The sequence below is a fragment of the Myotis daubentonii genome, chromosome 17, assembly GCF_963259705.1.
Source record: "Myotis daubentonii chromosome 17, mMyoDau2.1, whole genome shotgun sequence".
Classification (NCBI taxonomy): domain Eukaryota; kingdom Metazoa; phylum Chordata; class Mammalia; order Chiroptera; family Vespertilionidae; genus Myotis; species Myotis daubentonii.
This window is the reverse complement of record NC_081856.1, coordinates 39,927,396-39,948,320: the sequence shown is the minus strand read 5'-3', so window position 1 is coordinate 39,948,320 and position 20,925 is coordinate 39,927,396. Positions and strand designations below refer to the sequence as shown.

Here is a 20,925-nt window from a genome sequence, read left to right as displayed (position 1 = left end):
CTTACCTACAGAAATGAGACAGTGAAGGAATGTCGAAGGCCCTGTGTGCTGCTGCAGACACAATCTCTGTGGCAGGAATGGCATTCTTACTTGTGTGTCAGTGCCAACTACAGTTCTTTGTTTAGGCACACCAACTTTTTCCCCTCCCCTTCAGACAACCCCCCCACCCTCGACCCCCATCCCCAGAGCCTTGATATAATTTCCATAAGCAAGCAATATCTAGTTCCACTAAATATTTTCTCCTTAATATCTTATCCCCACAGTGTTTCTCTGCCATTTTAAATGTTTTTAAAATGAATCTTAATCTTTCTTATTTATATCGTATTTATTCTCAGAATCTTAAACTTCTAGCTATTTTCCCTAGGAATATCTTTTCAACTTTGTACTCATAACCAATGTTCTTTTGTTTCAAAGTGAAAACAGAGGTTTATTTTTCTAAACCCTACATTTATCCATTATCAGCTTGTTTCAAGTTTCGCACATGCATATATATACACACAGACATACCTATTATTGTTTTACTCGTTAAGGTAGAGGACTCTACTAATGAGACTGATGTTACGGGCTAGATCTCCAAGTGGATTAATGAGTTTTGTTTATTTGTCCCATGGCCAAAAATTACACTCTTGAACCTAATAAGCTATTTTGCAAATGTGTACCTTTTGTTAAAAAGTGGCCTAGAAAAGTATGAATGACTCAGTGCAAATCCATTACCACCAGTAGGAGTTCAAAACACATGTCCTCAGAGTAGGGAAAGGATGGACTATTATTCTGACCCTTAAGATGATACTGATAACTATAATTTATTACATTTTCTGAAAATTATCTTTTTTATATGTTGAGTATTGATACTTGGAAACAGAAATATTTTGTAATAAAACAGTGTATAATACAGAAAGAAGCCAGAATTACCTTATAGTAATAATTTCCCCTGGGTTTGCCCTGATGAGCCAGCTACAGTTGATCTTGGCAGGATATTCAGAAGGCCAGCCCGGACTCGTGATTATACCACTCGGTGCTCGAATCTGTTCTGGAGTTTCTCCACAAGCTGGAAGATAGCCAAAGCGATCTTAGCTAATTATCATACTTTAAAACAAAACATTAAGTAAATCAGTGCTTATTTTTAAAAAACAAACACTTCACACATCAAATCATATACAGTAAAATATGGTATAAACTTTAAAAAGCTTTTATTATTCTAATGAGATATTTTACTTTCCTTCCTTTTAGTCAAATTATCTTCTCCTAATTAAGTACACATTTGGAGGAGGCATGGAGGTTTTCAAAGTGGATCTTTGAATAACAGTTTAAGAGTCAGAATTGCTAGCTTTAGTCATGAGATCAATCAATTGCGTGCTTCACCCACCACCTACCCTTCCATCTTTTTTCAAAACTCACCTTTTACAGTTATTTTCTTTATTATAAACTACCTAAAATTCAATGTTTACTAAACTACTGTGCATAGATCCTTAGGAGTACTACTTCGCTTTTTGGACACTTTAAATAAAAGACTATGATATAAATAGTCTTAGGAATAAAATAATTAAGAGAAAGCACATATAAACATAATAATAAGCTGGATTGTTAAAAAGTTAGTGGATGATTGGATAAAGACAGCCAACATTATTTCAAAATTACTGCAAAGTAGTAAACTTATTCATAGTACTTCCACTTGTATTACAGGGTCAAGAATAATTCCTAAATTATTTTAAAAATAAAGGTTTGAAATAGAGATTAAAATATCATTATGTGATTAGATATCTGAATATCATAGAAAAATACAGAATAAGTTCAAACTACTACTAACACTTTCCTGGATCATTCTCCTTGACTATCTTGAGCTCCCACAGTAATACACTTAACATTTTACCTATTCATAACTCAGTTCATAATCTGACAATTTGTTCTGTTTCAATTTAAAAAATAGTCACTGGGCTACAAATATATATAATAAATGTTTAAGCCTTCAGGAAAATTTAATATGCTAGAACCTCTTAGTTGATATAATTTAGACAAATTTATTTTTTTCTGATTTTTAAAGTAACAGATTAGAAGCAGCAAATTACAAGAATAGCTGCCAGGGGTACACAGAGAGTCATCAGAAGTGATGGGTGCAATGTTCAGAAAAATAAAAAGTATGTGCTGAACTCAAAAACCACAAGCGCTCAGAACCTGTTCAATACCACCTGTCTTCCCAAAAGTAATAGAACACTCTCATCTACACTAATAAAAGAGCAAGATGCAAATTAACCATCATTCTGTCACTCTGCTACACCCACAAGTCACGCCCACCAGCCAATCAGAGCAACTATGCAAATCAACCCAACTAAGATGGCGGCGGCCACGGGGCTGGAATGAGCAGGAGACTTGGGTTGCCCCCAGGGATAGAGGAAGCCAAGCTTCCCGCCTGCCCTGGCTGGCCCTGAGCTCCACTCAAGGCTACAAAGTTGCAATTATAGAAGATAAATAAATCCCAGATACCTGCTTCCAGCTGCCCTGGCCTCCACTCAAGGAGGAGCTGGGAGCCTGGGTTGCCAGCGGCAACCCAGGTTTCCAGCGGCAACCCAGGTTTCCAGCCAGACCTGGGCTCTGTTCAAGGCTACAAAGTTTCAATTATAGAAGATAAATAAATCCCAGATACCTGCAAAAAAAGGAAAGGCTGGGAGTTTGGGTCGACGTCCATCAGCCCCTCACCCAGGCTGGCCAGGCACCCCAACGGGACCCCCCCCCCACCCTGAAGGGGCTGTGGGCAGCCTGAAAACGGCCCTCAGAACCTCACCCAGGCTGGCCACACCCCATGGGGTGAGGATCCCTGCTGGTGGGCTTGGCCAGCCTGCAAACAGCCATCAGCCCCTCACCCAGGCTGGCCAGGCACCCCAGAAGGACCCCCACCCTGATCCAGGGCACCCTTCAGGGCAAACCAGCTGGCCCCCACCTGTGCACCAGACCTCTATCCTATATAATAAAAGTGTAATATGCAAATTGACCCTAACAGCAGAACGACTGGGAATGACTGGTCACTATGACATACACTGACCACAAGGGGGCAGATGCTCAATGCAGGAGCTTCCCCCTGGTGGTCAGTACGCTCCCACAGGGGGAGCTCTGCTCAGCCACAAGCCAGGCAGAAGGCTGCCAGCACAGCGGTGGTGGCGGGAGCCTCTCCTGCCTCCTCGGCAGCACTAAGGATGTCCGACTGCAGCTTAGGTCTGCTCCCCGCTGGCAAGTGGACATCCCCAGAGGGCTCCCAGGCTGCCAGAGGGATGTCTGACTGCCAGCTTAGGCCCAGTCCCCCTGGGGAGCCTGCGAGAGGGCACAGGCCAGGCTGAGGGACCCTCCCCCCCAAGTACACAAATTTTTGTGCACTGGGCCACTAGTTATATCATAATTAGTCATACTTAGCTAAATAAGTTGAGTGAATAAATGAATCAAGCAAGTAAAGGGCATGATACAACATGTGGGCTGAAATGTCATGCTTTTTGGGTTCTGCTGTTAGTTTAAAATTTAGGTAACCCAATTTGTAGAAAGGCAAGTATCCCTATACAATTATACTTTGCAATAATGACCCTGTTTGTTTGTTTGTTTGTTTCTCTCTCTCTCTCTCTCTCTCTCTCTCTCTAACAGAGGTTATAATTTGTTCCATTTAGGCTAGAATGCTAGGAAGTATACTATAAAGTTTTTACCAACAAAGACCAAAATAAAGCAAGCTATACTGCTCAGTTTAGTAATCCTTATTTCTATAGAATAACCCACTCCCTGAAAGAAAACAACAGCACATGCAATTAAAGTGTTCATGCCTAAAATGGGTCTATCCTGGAGTTAGGGTACATTGCCAAAGGATCTTGTTTTCAATCACTTTCAGAACAGAGAGATTCATGGCACAGAACAAAAGGACATATCAAGAACCTAGCACACATCTGATTGCCTACCCACAGTTAAAGCTTGCAAGGATCTTTGTTGTTTTTAATTTCATTGATTAAAATTTCCCTTATAAAAATTTAATTTTAATATGACCCTTTAGAAAAAGACTAATTTTAAACAAATGTGATTCTATTTTAAGAGCTTATTAACAATGGAATGCTAGAGTTTTGCTTCTAACTATGCTCTAATGCAGCGAATTTCAACTTTTTTCATCTCAGGGCACACATAAACTACTTATTAAGATTCTGCGGCACACCAAAAGTAAAACATTCTTCTGACAAAAGAAATAGGTATAATTTTGATTCATTCACACCAGACAGTGATTGGATTGGCCGTTGTCATCTTTTAATTTGACAATCTAAGGGAAGAGGTCAGTGCCCCTGATTAAATAGTCAGGTACTGCATGTTTTAAAAATTCTTGCAGCACCACGGTTAAAAATTGCTGATCTAATGAGTTACCATCACAATAATTAATGAAAAGATATCCTAAGTCATTAAAAAGACTTTTTTCTTTTTATCCCTTGCCAAAGCATTCTGGAATTATATATTAAAGAATTCTTAAGTTTATGAAGATACAAACAAGCATACAAATAAACAAGAAAAAATAATCATCACTCCTCCCCAAGAATGTAGAAAATTGCTCATATTCATGAAAAGATTCATCTACATTAAAGATAATAATTAATTCTGGATTCAATTATACTTAACTTAAAATCATAATACTGCACTGAGATATAAGTACACAAATACTTATTAGCTGATTTAACAGCAATGAGGTAGATACATCCAAAAACTAGGGGAATAATTTATGACAAAGCAGAGAATTGTTAACTTTTAAATAAATGAATAGACTAGTTATAGGAGAAAACGAGAAAGAGTTTTATTAGGTTTTTATTTTATTAGGTTTTGTTTAAAAACTTTCCCCCCAAAATACCTGAGAAACCCATAGGTGGTGCTCTTATACCAAAAATTAAAAATTTATGTTCTGGTATGAATGCTCAAAAATACTGTTATGAATATTTTCACACAATTGCCCAAGGATAGTAGTAAGACCCATCTCCCATAAATAAGAATGGTTATCTTAAAATGTAGTATTTTACATTCCTAATTCAATAAATACTTTAAAAACAAAACTATATCATAATGTTTCTCCCACACCTGGTTATTCATATAGATTTTGATATGTTAATTTTGCATATTGCAACATGACTGGTTTCAGATCCAGCCAGTGGCTTTTTATCAACACATTTTTGCATGCACAATACATTGGGGGCACGTAGATATTCTCTAGTACAATCGTAACTTATTCCCTTCTCTACCTGAGAAAGAATAATTCAAATGCGAAAATAGTAAGATTAACATTAGAACATTAAAAATATTTTTTCCTCCTTTTTGGGTTAATAGTTTTCACCAATATACAGGTAGATTTGGAATCAGAAAACCTAAATTTAGTGGCTTTGTCATAATGTAAACTACTAAATCTTTTTGGGTCTTGGTTTCCTCATGTATCAAAATAAGGAGTTGCTATTTGAATATCTCTAAGGTCTATTTCAGCCCTAAATCTTGCCCTCATTCCTGATCATACTGATATATTTCTACTATATTTCTGCTAGCTCATCGGGAGGCATTGATATATGTTTCCTTATTTCCTCACTTTGCATTTTCTCTTTGATCCAATGAAACTGAACTCCAATGATTAACTCTATAAAAGTCTTGCTAGCAGGCAAAGGCCATTGCTGACCTCACAGCCAAATCCATTAGGTCCTCAGTCCTCATGGTACTTGATCTCGCTGGAGCACTTGACAATAATTTTTTCTTTGATACTTTGCTGACATCACCTCTGTTGGTTCTTCTCCTAATTCTTGACTGTGTTAGTTAGTTCTCTAGCACTAGATCTGCCTTCCTTAGTCAGTTCCTCATGTGCTGTTGTTCATGGTTCATTCCCAAGACTTCTGCTCTTCTTATTTTCTAGGGAAGATCTCATTCATTCCTATACTTACCGCTATACTTAGAGTTCATGGGTTTAAAATCTCCTACCAAGAGATTTTGCATAGTCAAAAGCCCACTGGACATTCCAATTTCAATTCAACATGATCAAAATTGGGTGTTTCTCTAATCCTTCTCTTTATATCCTATATACAGCAGTCCCCTCTTAACTGAGGTTTTGCTTTCCATTGTTCAGCTATTCATGATCAACCAGGATCCATAGTTATTAAATGGGAAAATACAGAAATAAATAATTTATAAGTTTTAAATGTTGAGCTATTCTGAATAGCGTGATGAAATCTCATGCCACTCTGCTCCGTCCCATGTGGGTTATGAATCATCCCTTTGTCTTTGTTTATGCTATCCTCTTGCTAGACATTCAGTAGTTGTTTCTGTTATCAGATTGATTATTAGAAATAGAGAGAGGGGGAAAGTCTCATAACTTTTATGACAGTATCTACACTAATAAAAGAGAAAAATGGTAATTGGCGTACGACGATACCCTTTTCATTGGCTAATCAGGGCTATATGCAAATTAACTGCCAACTATGATTGGCAGTTAACTGCCAAATAAGATTGGCAGTTAACTGCCAACAAGATGGCGGTTAATTTGCATATGTAGGCACAATGCAGGGAGGCAAAAGGGAAAGCAGGAAGAAGCCCCCTGCCACTGACAGTGATCGGAAACCCAGGGGGGAGCTAAGAGCTGGGGGGCAGGGCAAAGGCGGCCCTGGGGCCGCCTTTGCCCTGCCCCCCAGCCATGATCGGAGAATCAGGCGCCTTTGCCGCCCTGGCCAGTGATAGCAGGAAGTAGGGGTGGAGCCAGCGATGGGAGCTGGGCACGGTCGAAGCTGGCAGTCCCAGGAGCTAGGGGTCCCTTGCCTGGGCCTAAAGTGGAGCCCACGATCGCGGGGCCGCTGCAGCTGCGGGTCCCCGCTGCCCGAGCTGGACGCCTCAGCCAGAGGCATTAGGCCTGGGCAGGGGCGGAGCCTGCAACCGTGGGGAGCTGGGGGTCCCCTGCCCAGGCCCGACACCTCTGCCGGAGGCCTCAGGCCTGGTCAAGGGGCCGATCCGGTGATTGGTGATCAGAGGGTGATGAGGGTCAACTCCTCTGGCCGAGGCATCAGGCCTGGGCGGGGGGCGGAGCCGGGGATTGGGGGGATATGATGGTCCCCTTGCCCAGGCCTGAAGCCTGGGTCAGAGGCGTCAGGCTTGGGCGGGGGGTGGAGCAAGCGATCAGAGGGAGATGGGGGTCCCCTGCCCAGGCATGATTCCTGTGCCAGAGGCCTCAGGCCTGGGCGGGGGCCAGAGCCAGTGATCGGGGGGAGATGGGGGTCCTCTGTCCAAGCCTGACACCTCTGTTGGAGGCGTCAGGCCTGGGCAAGGGGCCGATCAGGTGATCAGAGGGTGATGGGGGTCAACGCCTGAGGGCTCCCAGTATGTGAGAGGGAGCAGGCTGGGCTGAGGGACACCCCCTCCGCCCACACACCCAGTGCACGAATTTCGTGCACTGGGCCCCTAGTCCTATATAATAAAAGCCTAATATGCTAAGTGTCTGGTTGACCAGTCGGCCATTCAACCAATCAAAGCATAACATGCTAATGATATGCTAAGGCTGCTTAACCGCTAGCTAAATGTGCACTGACCACCAGGGGGCAGAAGTTGATTGGTCAACCAGTTGCTATGACATGCACTGACCACCAGGGGGCAGACACTCTGACCAGTAGGTTAGCTTGCTGCTGGGGTCTGGGCCGATCAGGACTGAGCGAGATGGGCTGGATACACCCTAGAGCCATCCCATGGTCCCTCCCTCGCTGGCCAACCTCCTGTGTCCCTCCCCTGCCCCAATCGTGCACCATTGGGGTCCCTCGGCCTGGCCTGTGCCCTCTCGCAATCCAGGACCCCTCGGGGGATGTCAGAGAGCCAGTTTTAGCCCGACGGCGGAACAACTGGTCGCTACAATGTGCACTGACTACCAGGGGGCAGATGCTCAATGCAGGAGCTGCCCCTTGATGGTCAGTGCGCTCCCACAGGGAGAGCGCCACTAAGCCAGAAGCCTGGCTCACGGCTGGCAAGCACAGCGGTGGTGGCAGGGGCCTCTCCTGCCTCCGCAGCAGCACTAAGGATGTCCAACTGACAGCTTAGGCACATTCCCTATAGGGAGCAGGCCTAAGCCATAGGTCAGACATCCCCTGAGGGCACTCGGATTGCAAGAGAGCACAGGCCGCAGGGCTGAGAGCACCCCCCCGCCCCAAGTGCACGAATTTCATGCACTGGGCCTCTAGTATTGTTATAATTGTCCTATTTTATTATTAGTTATTGTTGTTAATCTCTTACATGTCTAACTTATAAATTAAACTTTATCACAGTTATATATGTATAGATAAAACAGCATATATAGTGTTTAGTACCATCCACTGTTTCAGGCATTCACCGGAGGTCTTGGAATGTACCACCCACAAATAAGGGACCTACTGTATTCTTAATCTTTACTGATTTAGGCATCATTTAGTTAAATAGTCACTTCATCTAATTCAAATAAAAAGGAAATCTACTTTAAGAATACCACAGGCAATCTCAAAGATTTTCAAGCTCAGGAAATAAAGTAAAGCCAGGCCCTACAATGACTAAAACTCAAAATTTCAAAGTCAGAAATTGAGACTGCCTTCACCACCTCTTAGGCCTGTTTTATCTTTTACACATCTGCCCCAATCTTCCAATTGGCTTCCTCTTGAGTCCTCTATTTTTTCATTATTTCAGTTTCTTATAATAATTTTCTATTCCCAATTCATCATAACACTTTAGCTCAAGAACCTACTATCAACTGTAATTTCATTTTTCTTAGTTTATTACATTTAACGTTATTAATTTATATTACACGTTTTTATATAAAAGATTTTTGGTGACTTGTTGCAGTCAATTTGCTAATAAGACTCCACTGTCTCACTTGTAAACGGGGATTAAAACACTACCTACTGCATAAATGCTACAAGGATTAACTATGGTTATTTTGGTAAAGGACTTAGCACACGGCTTGAATTACAGTAAACTGTCAATGAGTAACACCATCTAATATGCCAAATCAGATTGGTGGGTTGGCAGTAACAGCAGGAGTGCGGTATTGAGACGGCCACGAAGGCTGTGTGAGAAAGAAGGCAAAGTGGGAAAGAACCCAGTGACTGTTCATCCAACATGTAACTGGGCACCACTCTGCTCTGGGAAGAATGAGAAATGATGCCATGATTAGCTGCTTATCTGACATGGGTAGAAGCCAGGGTAAGAATGGGGTTGAGACACATACAAAACCTTGCTTTAGAAAATGAATCTCTTCTGTTTTAAACCAAAGTGTTTACATGCTTCTGCTAGTTTTGTGAGTTTCACTATGGAACAAATCTCACCCTGTTCATAAATAAAGGGTAGCATTTATAGTCAATGGTGGCCCCTATCATTTGGCCATCTTATTTTTCACAATATAGAGTGTTTTATAAATATTAACTCAATTTTGGCTGATAAATACAAAAACAATTAAAAATGTTGAGGATACTAATAAGGGTTTGATTTGATCCCAATAGAAATAAAGGTACTTTAAAATATCTCCAAAGTAAAAAACAGTAAGCAAATGGCAGCTGTTGAATAGCCCTATGGGATGAGAACAAGAATGATCCTGAAGGTTACCAAGTAAATCATGCAGAATATTGAAAGATGAGCGGGCAAAAGTAGGTTTACATAATACAAATAAATAATACAATTAATTAATAAATAATAATACAAAATAAATTTACATACTCACAACTGGACGTTTACTTTTGCCCACACTGTACTGTGCCTATTAAGGCACTTTGAGAAAAACTAGAATATGTAGTTAGGTGATTAGTATCAAAACCAGATACCTATTGTCTGACTGTTAATTTAGGAGCAGGGTAGTAGTTTGAAAACTTAAAGGCCGAGAATGGTGCACAGTATTAAAAATGAGATTTCTGTGGCAGGTCAGAAATTTATGGCGCAGAGGTTCAAGGCCTGTGACTTAATGTGAGGCATGTGTGGTCAGATCTGTGGATCCCCAGCTGCTGCTGACGTCAGTGTCAGGTACCTCCTTTTCTCATTTAATCTTAGTATTATCCCTACTTAACAGAGGAGGAAAAAAGTGGAGGCACCAAAATTAAGTAATTTTCCCAAGATCACAAAAAGGTAGTAAGTGACACAATGGGGACCGGGACCCAGGCAGAGGCTCCAGAGGCTGGACTCTTAACCACGAGGACACACAACCGCCTCCTAGGCAGCCCCTGTGACAGCTGGAACAGTATCTGGGGTAGAAGTATCTTGACTGGAATTCAGGAAAGATAAAAGTGGTCTATTTCAGAAAAAAGATCTATTGTTCCTATACTAACATGGGGAGAAAAGACATAAGCTACATAAGCCAGTCAGAGAAAGATAAGTATCACATGATGTCACTCATATGTGGAATCTAATGAACCAAATAAACTAATGATCAAAAACAGACCCAGAGACACAGAAGCATGAACAGACTGTTGAACCTGAGAGGGAAGGCAGGGGAGGGTGGGGAGGAAGAGATCGACCAATGAACTTGTATGCATATATACATGACCCCTGGACACAGACAATGGGTGGTGAGAGTCTGGAGGCAGGAGTGGACTAGAAGAGGTTAATGGGGGGGGAAAAGGAGGGTCTATGTAATACTTTCAACAATAAAGATAAAAAAAAATAACAGAGAAAGAGGGTATACTTAGACTTAAAAAAAATCTTTATAAACATTTTCTAGAGCCTACCTTTAATAAAACATGTACATATACACATTCATTATATGTAAGATGATCAGAGCATTGGGTAGAACAGTAGCAATAGGGGATACAGTGAAGGCTGAGGGAGATATTTCAAAGGAAAGAGAGAAAAGGGAAAAGAGAAGGCTGAGTGACTGGAAGATGGTTAATGTTGTACAGAAAGAGTTTAGAAAGCAAGCATGTTGAGTCTGAAGTCTCTGGGCCACTGAGAACACTAGGCAAGTGATCAGTGAGGGTCAGAATCTGCAAGATGATAAAATACAAGAATATTTGTCAGACTGTCACACAGACATTGCTCAGCCCTGCAACCTCAACAGGAAACACAAGAGGCTCATGCTAGGAAGAAACCACTCTGTCTGAAAGCCCTCCAGGCAGCCTGACTGGGTTTGCTGTCCACACCTAGAGTCTTGATTTCTTTGACCCTTTGCTGTCCAGATTCCTCGAATAGGTTTTCTGATCACCTGGTACCTGAGCTGAGCTTGTCACTGAGGATGAACAGAGTTGGGAGGAAACAGACTGAATATGCCTATTTCCCTTAGAATTACTCCAAGTTTCATTCTCATTTTTTCAAGACGCTATAAAACTGAACTTCTCCAGGAAATAATTACGAGCACTCTAACAGCAATATTTACTACTCTAAGATGGGAAAGATTTAAATGATCACTTAAAAGGTATAATTCAGCCCTACTGATGTGGCTCAGTTGTTGAGCGTCAACCTACGAACCAGGAGGTCATGGTTGGATTCCCGGTCAGGACACATGCCTGGGTTTCGGGCTTGATCCCCAGTAGGGGGCATGCAGGAGGCATCTGATCAATGATTCTCTCTCATCATTGATGCTTCTGTCTCTCCCTCTCCCTTCCTCTCTGAGATCAATAAATATATATGAAAAAACATGATCTCACTCATTTATGGGTAATAAAGACCAGTATAAACTGATGAACAAAAATAGATACAGGGCAGAGCAGCCTCGAACAGACTGTCAAACTACAGCCGGAAGGCTGGGGAGGGTTGGGGGGCGGGAGGTGGGGGTAAGAGATCAACCAAAGGACTTGTATGCATGCATATAAGCATAACCATAAGACAATGGGGGTTAGGGAGGCCGAGGGATTGTCAAGGGGGGGAAAAAGGAGACGTATGTAATACTCTTTGTAATACTTTAAGCAATAAAAAAATAACCAAAGTAAAAAAAAAAATAAAGAAAAATAAAAGGTACGAATCAGGGCAAGTATATAAACTTACATGAATCTATCACTCATACTTAGGATTCTCTCTCATTACTCTCGGACCCGTTAGCAAAAACCACACATTTCTACTGCAAGCAGGAAATCCTATACCCCGCTGCTTATAATTAAATGCAGATTTAATGATAATAAACTCTACATTAGCACAGTTACTTAAGAATAAATGCAGCAATATTTATTCCTATTATTTATTTCTATTATTCTAAGTAATGTTTTTTTTTTAAGGACCAAAATATTGCACTTGATCATTAGCTCTAATCAAGGCAGGTATTTCCTTGGTTTCTTGAAGGTTACTAAAGAAATAACAATCAAGAACTATATGGTAGTAAAATATTTTAAAAAGTCAGAGGCAAAAGTATGGAAAAATATAGAAGGGAAAATAGAAAAAAAAACCATAGTTTTTCTAGTTCCAATATGGTCACAGCATAATATGAATAAGATAGAAGAATATTCTTAATGGAACTATCTAACCAGCTTTACCCTAAATTTCCAAGGAGTAAGGATAAATTTGAATTTTGCTAGCAAAGCATAAGATAAGACGAACATAAAGATTCAACCTTTTATACCCTTTTTATAGGGCATAAAAGGACAATGTTTTTCATTTGAAAGGGCATAATAACTATTAATATGATACCTACATTTTCCAATTTTAAGCACTACAAAAGACTAAAATGCTAAGCAAGCTACTATTTCTATTTCTGGAATGGTAAAAATTATTAATTTTTGAAGTTTACTATGATTCTTGCTGGAAACATAGAAGAGGTAAGGCAGAAATCAGCACCTGAACAAAGACAGATGGCCTCAGGGCTCACAATTTTTTAAGCCACCTCTATCAGCTTTGACATAATTTTTAGTATATTCACATCTTCTTCCCAAAGTGTTCCAATCTTAGTGTCCTCCATCAGGAATAAACACTACTCAGAAATAAACACTATTCAGAATATATTTAAGGGAGGAGTAAAGAACTATCATCTACTTTATGAATACTATATTTCTATTACTGCAGTTTAAGATCAAATCACCCCTAACTTCTATTGGGCTATTAGGCAACTAAAATCCAAAGTCCAGTTTGCTTACCTGCTAAGTGCCTGGTTTTTGCACAACAGTGTCACAGTACATCCAATTCAAATTCATGCCTTAACCAAATTACCAGTAATTGAAATGCTACCACACTCAATAAATATTCTTAAAGTGAGAAAGGATTATTCTCAAAGTGACAGAGTGGAAAAGAAAATGTAAAACGTTTAAATACAGCTTGTTTTTTTATACGTCCGCTGGATCTGGCCCATTCACTCCAGCAGATGAACTTCACTTTGCCAGCTAAGCATCACACACTCTGTCACATCATGACTTGCTCTGTCTATGATCCCAGGACTCACATTTACTGTTCTAATGTTGAGTTCATTTACTGTTTATTATAATAATACAATATAAAATTATAATGCATAATAACTTTGCTATAAATATATAATTGCTCAATAAATATTTGATAATACATTAAATGTTATCTATAATAATAAAAGCATAATATGCTAATTAGACTGGACAGCTGAACGACCTTCTGGACGTCCTTCTGGAAGTCCTTGTGGACGACCTTCTGGATGAAGCCGGGGCTGTGAGGGCCGAGCCCCTTGCATGAATTTTGTGCATTGGGCCTCTAGTACTAGTAATTATATAATACAGAAATATACTAAAACATACTGAATAAAACATAAGATTTAATTACATAGTATATAATATTACATATAAAAGTATAATATATAAAACTTACAATACAACCATTACTTTTCTTTCTGAAACTTAAAGGGAGCACTCTACTCTAAAAGCTTAAGTGTCTCATAAATAAACTTTCTGAGGGCAGATAATGCCTTTACAATTAGTAGTATCCTAAACTAATGTGTGTGATCTTTTAAAAAATGTACTGTTTATATTCTCTACTCACTTTCTTCATTGAGTTCATATGTTCTACTTCTATATTCTAAAATCCTAAAAACCTTCACAGATTCATTATCACTCAAAATACAATAAGCTTTCTTTCCCGTCTTCATTGAAACACGGACAAAAGACGCTCTGTATGATACTGGTCAAAAGAACTGATGAGGAAGATGGCGCCAAAAGCTAAGAATGAAGCCTCTGCCCCGCCCAAAGCCGAAACCAAAGCCAAAGCTTTGAAGGCAAAGAAAGCAGTGTTAAAAGGCGTCCATAGCCAGACACAAAACATCCGCACATCACCCACCTTCCGACTGCCAAAGGCACTGAGGCTCCGAAGGCCGCCTACATATCCTCGGGAGCACGCACCCAGGAGAAACAAGCCTGCCCGCTATGCCATCGTCAAATGCCCCGACTACCGAGTCAGCCATGGAGAAGATAGAAGACAGCAATACACTTGTGTGCATTGTGGATGTCAAGGCCAACAGGCACCAGATCAAACAGGCGGCAAAGAAGCTCTATGACACTGACGTGGCCAAGGTCAACACCCTGATCACCCTGGTGGGAAGAAGGAGGCATATGTTCGACTGGCTCCTGACTATGATGCTTTCTTTTTCTTTTTTTAATATATTTTTATTGATTTCAGAGAGGAACGGGGGGTGGGGAGGTGAGAGAGAGAGAGAGAGAGAGAGAGAGAGAGAGAGAGAGAGAAACATCAATGATGAGAGTCACTGATCAGGTTGTCCACCGTGGCCACATCATTGGTTGGCTGCCTCCTGCACACCCCCGACTGGGGATTGAGTCCACAACCTGGGCATGCGCCCTGACCAGAAATCAAACTGACCTCCTGGTTCATAGGTTGATGCTCAACCACTGAGCCATGCTGGCTGGGCCAGTCTATGGTATTTTGTTATGGAAGCCCAAGAGGACTAATAATAGTTCTCAATATTTTTAAAAGCATAAAAGGGATTCTGAAACCAAACATTTTGAAAATCACTGAATTAGACAATAACCACTTGGATGTGTGAATTAAAATGTTGGTAAACAAGCTTCTTGTTTCACAGGTACAACTTGGAAAAATAATCACAATTCTCATTAGCTATTTGAAATAGAAAGGGAACAAAATTAAAGTCATCTTTAAAATAACCTTATTTTTACTTGATGTATATAATTATATACCATTTGATAGCATATGAAAATGGTGAAACAAACTAAAAGAATACAGGTTACTAAGGCACTTGCTTTGCTTTTCATTATCAGAAAACCAAGCTTGTTGATGTGTTTAGCTAGTGCATACTAACTCTTAGAGTATTTGCTAAATCTATTAACTATCTGAATATAAAATCAGATATAAAAGAAGAAACTTTCAGCTTTGCTTCATATGAGAAAAAAACAACCAAACAAATAAGAAGATGACAGGAAGAAATCAGATTGATAAATATACCAAGTTCAATTTTTTAAACTACAAAATTTATAAAAACTATAGGGAAATAATAAAATAACAGTGAGAAACTATTTTAATATATGCAAAATAAAAGATTCTGCTCTCCTAGTAATTGCAGTTGATAGCAAAAATGGTAACAAAACTGTGGAAGTCACTAAGAATGAAAATTTTAATAGTTATGGGCCTTTAAGAATTATTAAGTTATAAAAGCTTAGATGAGTGTGAAGATGTATTTACCTCAATGAATTTCTGAATTTCATGGACACAAATATGTTGGAGTTGCTTTTTAATAGCATATAAATTGTGCCTTTTTAATGGCATATAAATTGTGCACTCAAATACAACAGTTTTATGTATAGTCGTAGTCTAATCTAAAAATCAAGCAAAGTGCTTCATTTCTAAGGCTTAATGCTACATTCAAAATTACATTTTAATAAATTTCATTCCATATAACTTTGTATGTAAAGAAAATACTAATTCATTTTGAGCTAACTTCTCTTGGCTCAATGTTTTTATGAAATATAATTATGCAGTCCATTTGGAAAAATATAATCAACCCATGGGCATGCAGACATCAATTTTATCTTATGAGAATTTCTCCGTGTTCCAGTTACTTCATTCCTTATTACATGCTGCAAAAAGCAGTAATAATTTTTATAGCCAAATATCACTTCATAAGATACCAGGTGGCTTTCAATATTTACCACATAAGTCATGCATGAAATTTAAACATTACAAAAAATGACTTACCAGTTGACACTCCTGAAATATGCACATTTTCAGAATGTTCTGCAAGAGCACCATTTCCTAAAATTAAACATAATGGATAAACTAATTTCCAAGATAAAATTTATAAAAATTTTTCAGATTCTCCATTTAAAAGAAAACAACTACATAGAGCTACGTGTAATATTCAGCAACTAAATTAAAGCCTCCTATATATTCTTCAAAACTATACGAAACCCAACAATTCAATGGTAGTAGGAAAAACACAATATTTTTGAATTCACAAAAATGCAATGAAATATATAAAGGTCAAATATACAGATCTGAGTAAAACCAGAAAGAATTTCCTATCAAGTTAACAGTCAAAAGAGAACATCATATCACTACTAGAAAAGAGAGAATCATGTACTTGAAAAAACATATATATCTTTATTGATTATAGAGAAGAAAGGAGAGGGAGAGAGATAGAAACATCAATGATGAGAGAGAATCACTGATCGGCTGCCTCCTGCACACCCCCTCCTGGGGATTGAGCCAGCAATCCAGCATGTGCCCTGACCTGGAATTGAACCTTGACCTTCCGGTTCATAGGTTGACATTCAACCACTGAGCCACACAGGTCGGGCGAGAAACATGTGCCTTTAAAAATCGTATCTCCTAAGAGCATGCTCAATCCGTCAACAGTGTGGCCATTGCTAGGGTCACACATGTTGGCACATTAAAAAAAAATGCCTTGCATTATCTCTTTTAACCTTATATCAACAACTCTAATAGTCTTAAGACCATTAGGGACAAAATTGTATCTTTTTTTGGTATCTCCTGATTTTCTATACATCCTATCACAAAGTTGGGGACATGGAACCATTCAAATATACTTCTAGTGACCAGATATATGACCAGAGAACAGGACATTTTGAAGGGTAACTATTCCATTGCTAGGGAAGATTGTTCAAGTTTATTAGAGATTCTATTATGGGAGCCAAGGACACAGTAGGTCTACAATCACTCTGGATCCTGGAGTCCTTTATTAGCCCTTCTCTCTGTTCCCTTCAGACCTTTCCTTTCTTCTTGTTCCTTTGTCTCCTCCTGATGATTTATTCAGGTCTTTCTCTTTCATAAAAGAAAACTTCTTTCTTGCCAGTGCACCTACCTGTTTCTGCTTTCCTATCTTGGTCTTTCCCTCCTAAGTTAAACTTTTTGAAAGAATCTATACTCACTAATGGAGCTCCCTACATATCATTTACTCGTGAACCTGCCTTAGATTTTAAACATCACCTTTTCTCAGCCTGGTAAAGCCCAGTGCACTGCCACTTACCTGCTTAACTCCTTCAATTCAGCTCAGGAAATAGAACTCCATCCATCTCAGGATGAATTAGGAGTTCTCCTTAATGTTCCCACCGTACATCAAATTAGTACTGACTCATGAGCATACTACTACCACAGCCCTATCATCCTGTCTGGGTTATTAATTTACCCATCTTCTACACCAAATTTTGAGTGTCTTTACAGCAAAAAAAGTCTCTTTCCCTTTGCTTCTTTTCTCCTCTTCTTCACTCTCTACTTGCCTCCCTATTTCCCAGTTTCTGACACAGAGTGCGATCTCAGGAAATGTTTGTTGATTTAATGAGTCAAAATTACCAGATTTTGAAATTAAGCACAAAACATCCTTTGTGTAATTAACAATTTGATTTCAGGTTATAGTTTGCTTAGAGGATAAAAAAAAAAAGGAAACAAAAGGGTAGAGAAATACAAAGAGGAAGACAGGCATTCTTTCATTAGTGAATTGAGTTAGAAAACTACAAAGGAAAGAGATTTCAGATCCAGTTGTTCGCTTAGATTACAGGTTTAGAGAGCTGCTTCTTTGCACTATCCTTTAAATGTAAAATGTTTGGTAAATGACTATCCAGACCTCTGGAGCAGCTTCAATTTTTAGATTGAAAGGGACTCAACTCTGAATTAGCTTCAGCTACTTGTTGGGGGTGGGGGAGAGGGAGCACGTGGGGAGAACCAAGCCAAAGGCACGATGCTTTCTGCATCATTTTTGATCTTCAGTGACTCCTAGGTTCTTAATGGCTTTAATAAATCTATTTAAAGAATTCTCTTTTTTTCTATGAGCAAATGGCTAGCTTTTCATTTACCTCTAATGAAGTTCATCTCATAATTTTTCACTTTCACATAATCTTTAAAATAGTACCCTGTAGTTTATCCCATCAACTTGACATTTTCCTATTAAAATATCATATATGAAGTTGAGGATTATCCTTTTTTCATATAACTTTAAAAAGTACCAATCTATAATAATAAAAGCATAATATGCTAATTTGACCAGACAGCTGAACGACCTTCCGGATGTCATTCCAGACAAAGCTGCAGTGGTGGGGCCAAGGCAGAGGCGGTCCAGTGCAATCAGGCAGGCAGGTGAGTGGTTAGGGGCGATCAGGAAGGTAGTCAGACATCCCCCCAGGGGTCCCGGATTGCGAGAAGAGAGGGTGCAGGCCGGGCTGAGGGAACCCCCTCCCTCATGCCTGAATGTTATGCACCAGGCCTCTAGTGTAAATATATTTATCCCTACTATATAGGTGTGCTTCCCCAAGTGAATGAAGACAAACACAGATAGACATTCTCTTACCTAACTACAATGATATTACTTCAATGAAATTAATTATAATTTTTATATCATTTAATATAGCCAAGCCATCGTCAAATTTCCCTGGGTAGCTCATAAATGTCTTTTTACAGTTGGTTTATTTGAAGCAGGACCTAAAGGAAATCTTAATGTTTCATTTGGTTAGTGTGTTTAAATCTCTCAACCTATAGTAATACTCCCTTATTTTTCATACTGCAGACTTGTTACAGAAACCAGATCCGTTTTCCTGTAAGAGGCCCACATTTAGTGGTGTCACTAAACTGTGCTCATCTAACTCTAGAGTCATCAAACTTTTTCTTAAAAAGGCCAGACAGTAAATATTTTAGACTTTCTGGGCCATATGATCTCTGTTGCAACTACCCAACTCAGCCACTGTTGCATGAAAGCAGCCATAGATAATACCTGAATGCATCAGAGTAGCGTGTTTCAATAAAACATTATGAAAAGAAAACAAAACAAAAAACAGGCAGTGGGCTGGATTTGGCTCAAAGGCATATAATTTGCCAACCCTTGGGGATAATCTGATTTGACATGGGTTCAACATTTTTGGCTGGAAAATTTCAGAGCTGATGTTTTATGTTTCATGTATATTACAGGAGGCGGCACAAACTTTCTGCCTGCCCTACTTTTCATAAGACTGAGGTTAATCAATAGGTCCAACTCGGGCAGCCTGATCCCTCCATTTTAAAGTTCCCACATGACCATTTTTATAATACTAGTTTCATCAGAGGAAACTGATAATCATGGCCTAAATAAATTATTTCATTATGGCAACATTTTCTAATCCTGACAATTTTTATACTTCCATTAACTGAAATTCCACAAAGAACTTTCCCTCAACAAATGTTACCTGCTTACCCTTAAACACAGTTCATACAGAAAAGGGAGGATGAATGCAATTTGCTAGTATTTTATTTAGGATTTTTGCATCTGTGTTCACCAGATATATTGTCTATAGTTTTTTGTGTGTGTGTCATCCTTGCCAGGTTTTGTTGGCCTTGTAGAATGTGTTAGGAAGTATTGCCTCTTCTTCAATTTTTTGGAAGAATTTGAGAAGGATAGGTATCAAGTCTTTTTTGAATGTTTGGTAGAATTCACTAATGAAGCCATCTGGTCCTGGACTTTTATTTTTTGGGAGGCTTTTTCAATTTCCTCACTGTTGATTAGTCTATTTAGATTTTCCAGTTCTTCATGATTCAGTCTATAAATGTTAAATATATCTGTAAACCTACCTATTTCTTCTAGGTTATTGAGTTTGGTGGCATATAGTCTTTCATAGTATTCTAGTATGATCCTTTCTAAATCTGTGATGCCTTTGGTAACTTTTCCTCTTTCATTATTGATTTTGTTTATGAGTCTTTTCTCCTTTTCCTTAGTGAGTCTAGCCAGGGGTTTGTCAATTTTATTCATCTTTCCAAAGAACCAGCTATTTGTATAATCTTTTTACTCTCTATATAATTCTGCTCTAATTTTTATTATTTCCTTTCTTCTGCTGACTTCGGGTTGCTTTTGTTCTTTTTCTAGTTCTTTAAGATGTGATGTTAGATTGTTTATTTGGAGTTAGCTTATTTTTTGAGATAGGCATGCAATGATATACACTTCCCTCTTATTACTGCTTTTGCTGCATCCCAGAAGTTTTGATATGTCATATTATTGCTCTCATTTGCCTTTCTATATCTTTTTATCTCACCTTTTATTTCTTCTTTGACCCAGTTATTTTTTAGTAGTATATTGTTTAATCTCCACATGTTTGTGTGTTTCTTTACTTTCTTTTTGCAGTTGATTTCTAATTTCAAAGCACTGTGGTGGAAGAATATGCTTGGTATGATTTCAATCTTCTTGAATTTGCTGAGGCTACTTTTGTAATCCAACATATGGTATATCCTTGAGAATGTTTCATGTGCACTGGAGAAGAATGTATACTCTGATGTTCTGGGATGAAAGACTCCGTAAATATCAATTATATCCATTTGGTCTAATGTATCATTTCAGGCTGACATTTCTTTATTTAGTTTCTTTTTGGATGATCTATCTAGAGCTGCCAATGGAGTATGAAGGTTCCCAAATACGACTATTGTTTTGGTCTGTTTCTCCCTTTAGTTCTGTTAGTAGTTGCTTTATGTATTTGGTGCTCTCTGACTGAGTGCATATATATTAAGAAGTGCTATGTCCATCTTTGTCTCTCGTTACCTTTGTAATCTTGAAATCCATTTTGTCATATATAAGTATGG

General features: G+C 39.0%; 1 protein-coding gene and 1 pseudogene across 1 annotated transcript in view; one reads left to right on the top strand and one right to left on the bottom strand.

The window, feature by feature from the left end:
• Positions 1-20,925, bottom strand: part of LRP12 (LDL receptor related protein 12) — a 51,368-nt gene that overhangs the window by 11,923 nt on the left and 18,520 nt on the right. The window contains exons 2-3 of the mRNA XM_059671940.1: positions 16,072-16,152; positions 913-1,048 (exon numbers count right to left, since the gene is read on the bottom strand). Of these exons, the coding sequence (XP_059527923.1) occupies positions 913-1,048; positions 16,072-16,152 (217 nt within the window). The remainder of the gene's footprint in view (positions 1-912; positions 1,049-16,071; positions 16,153-20,925) is intronic.
• Positions 14,054-14,503, top strand: LOC132220083 (large ribosomal subunit protein uL23-like; annotated as a pseudogene).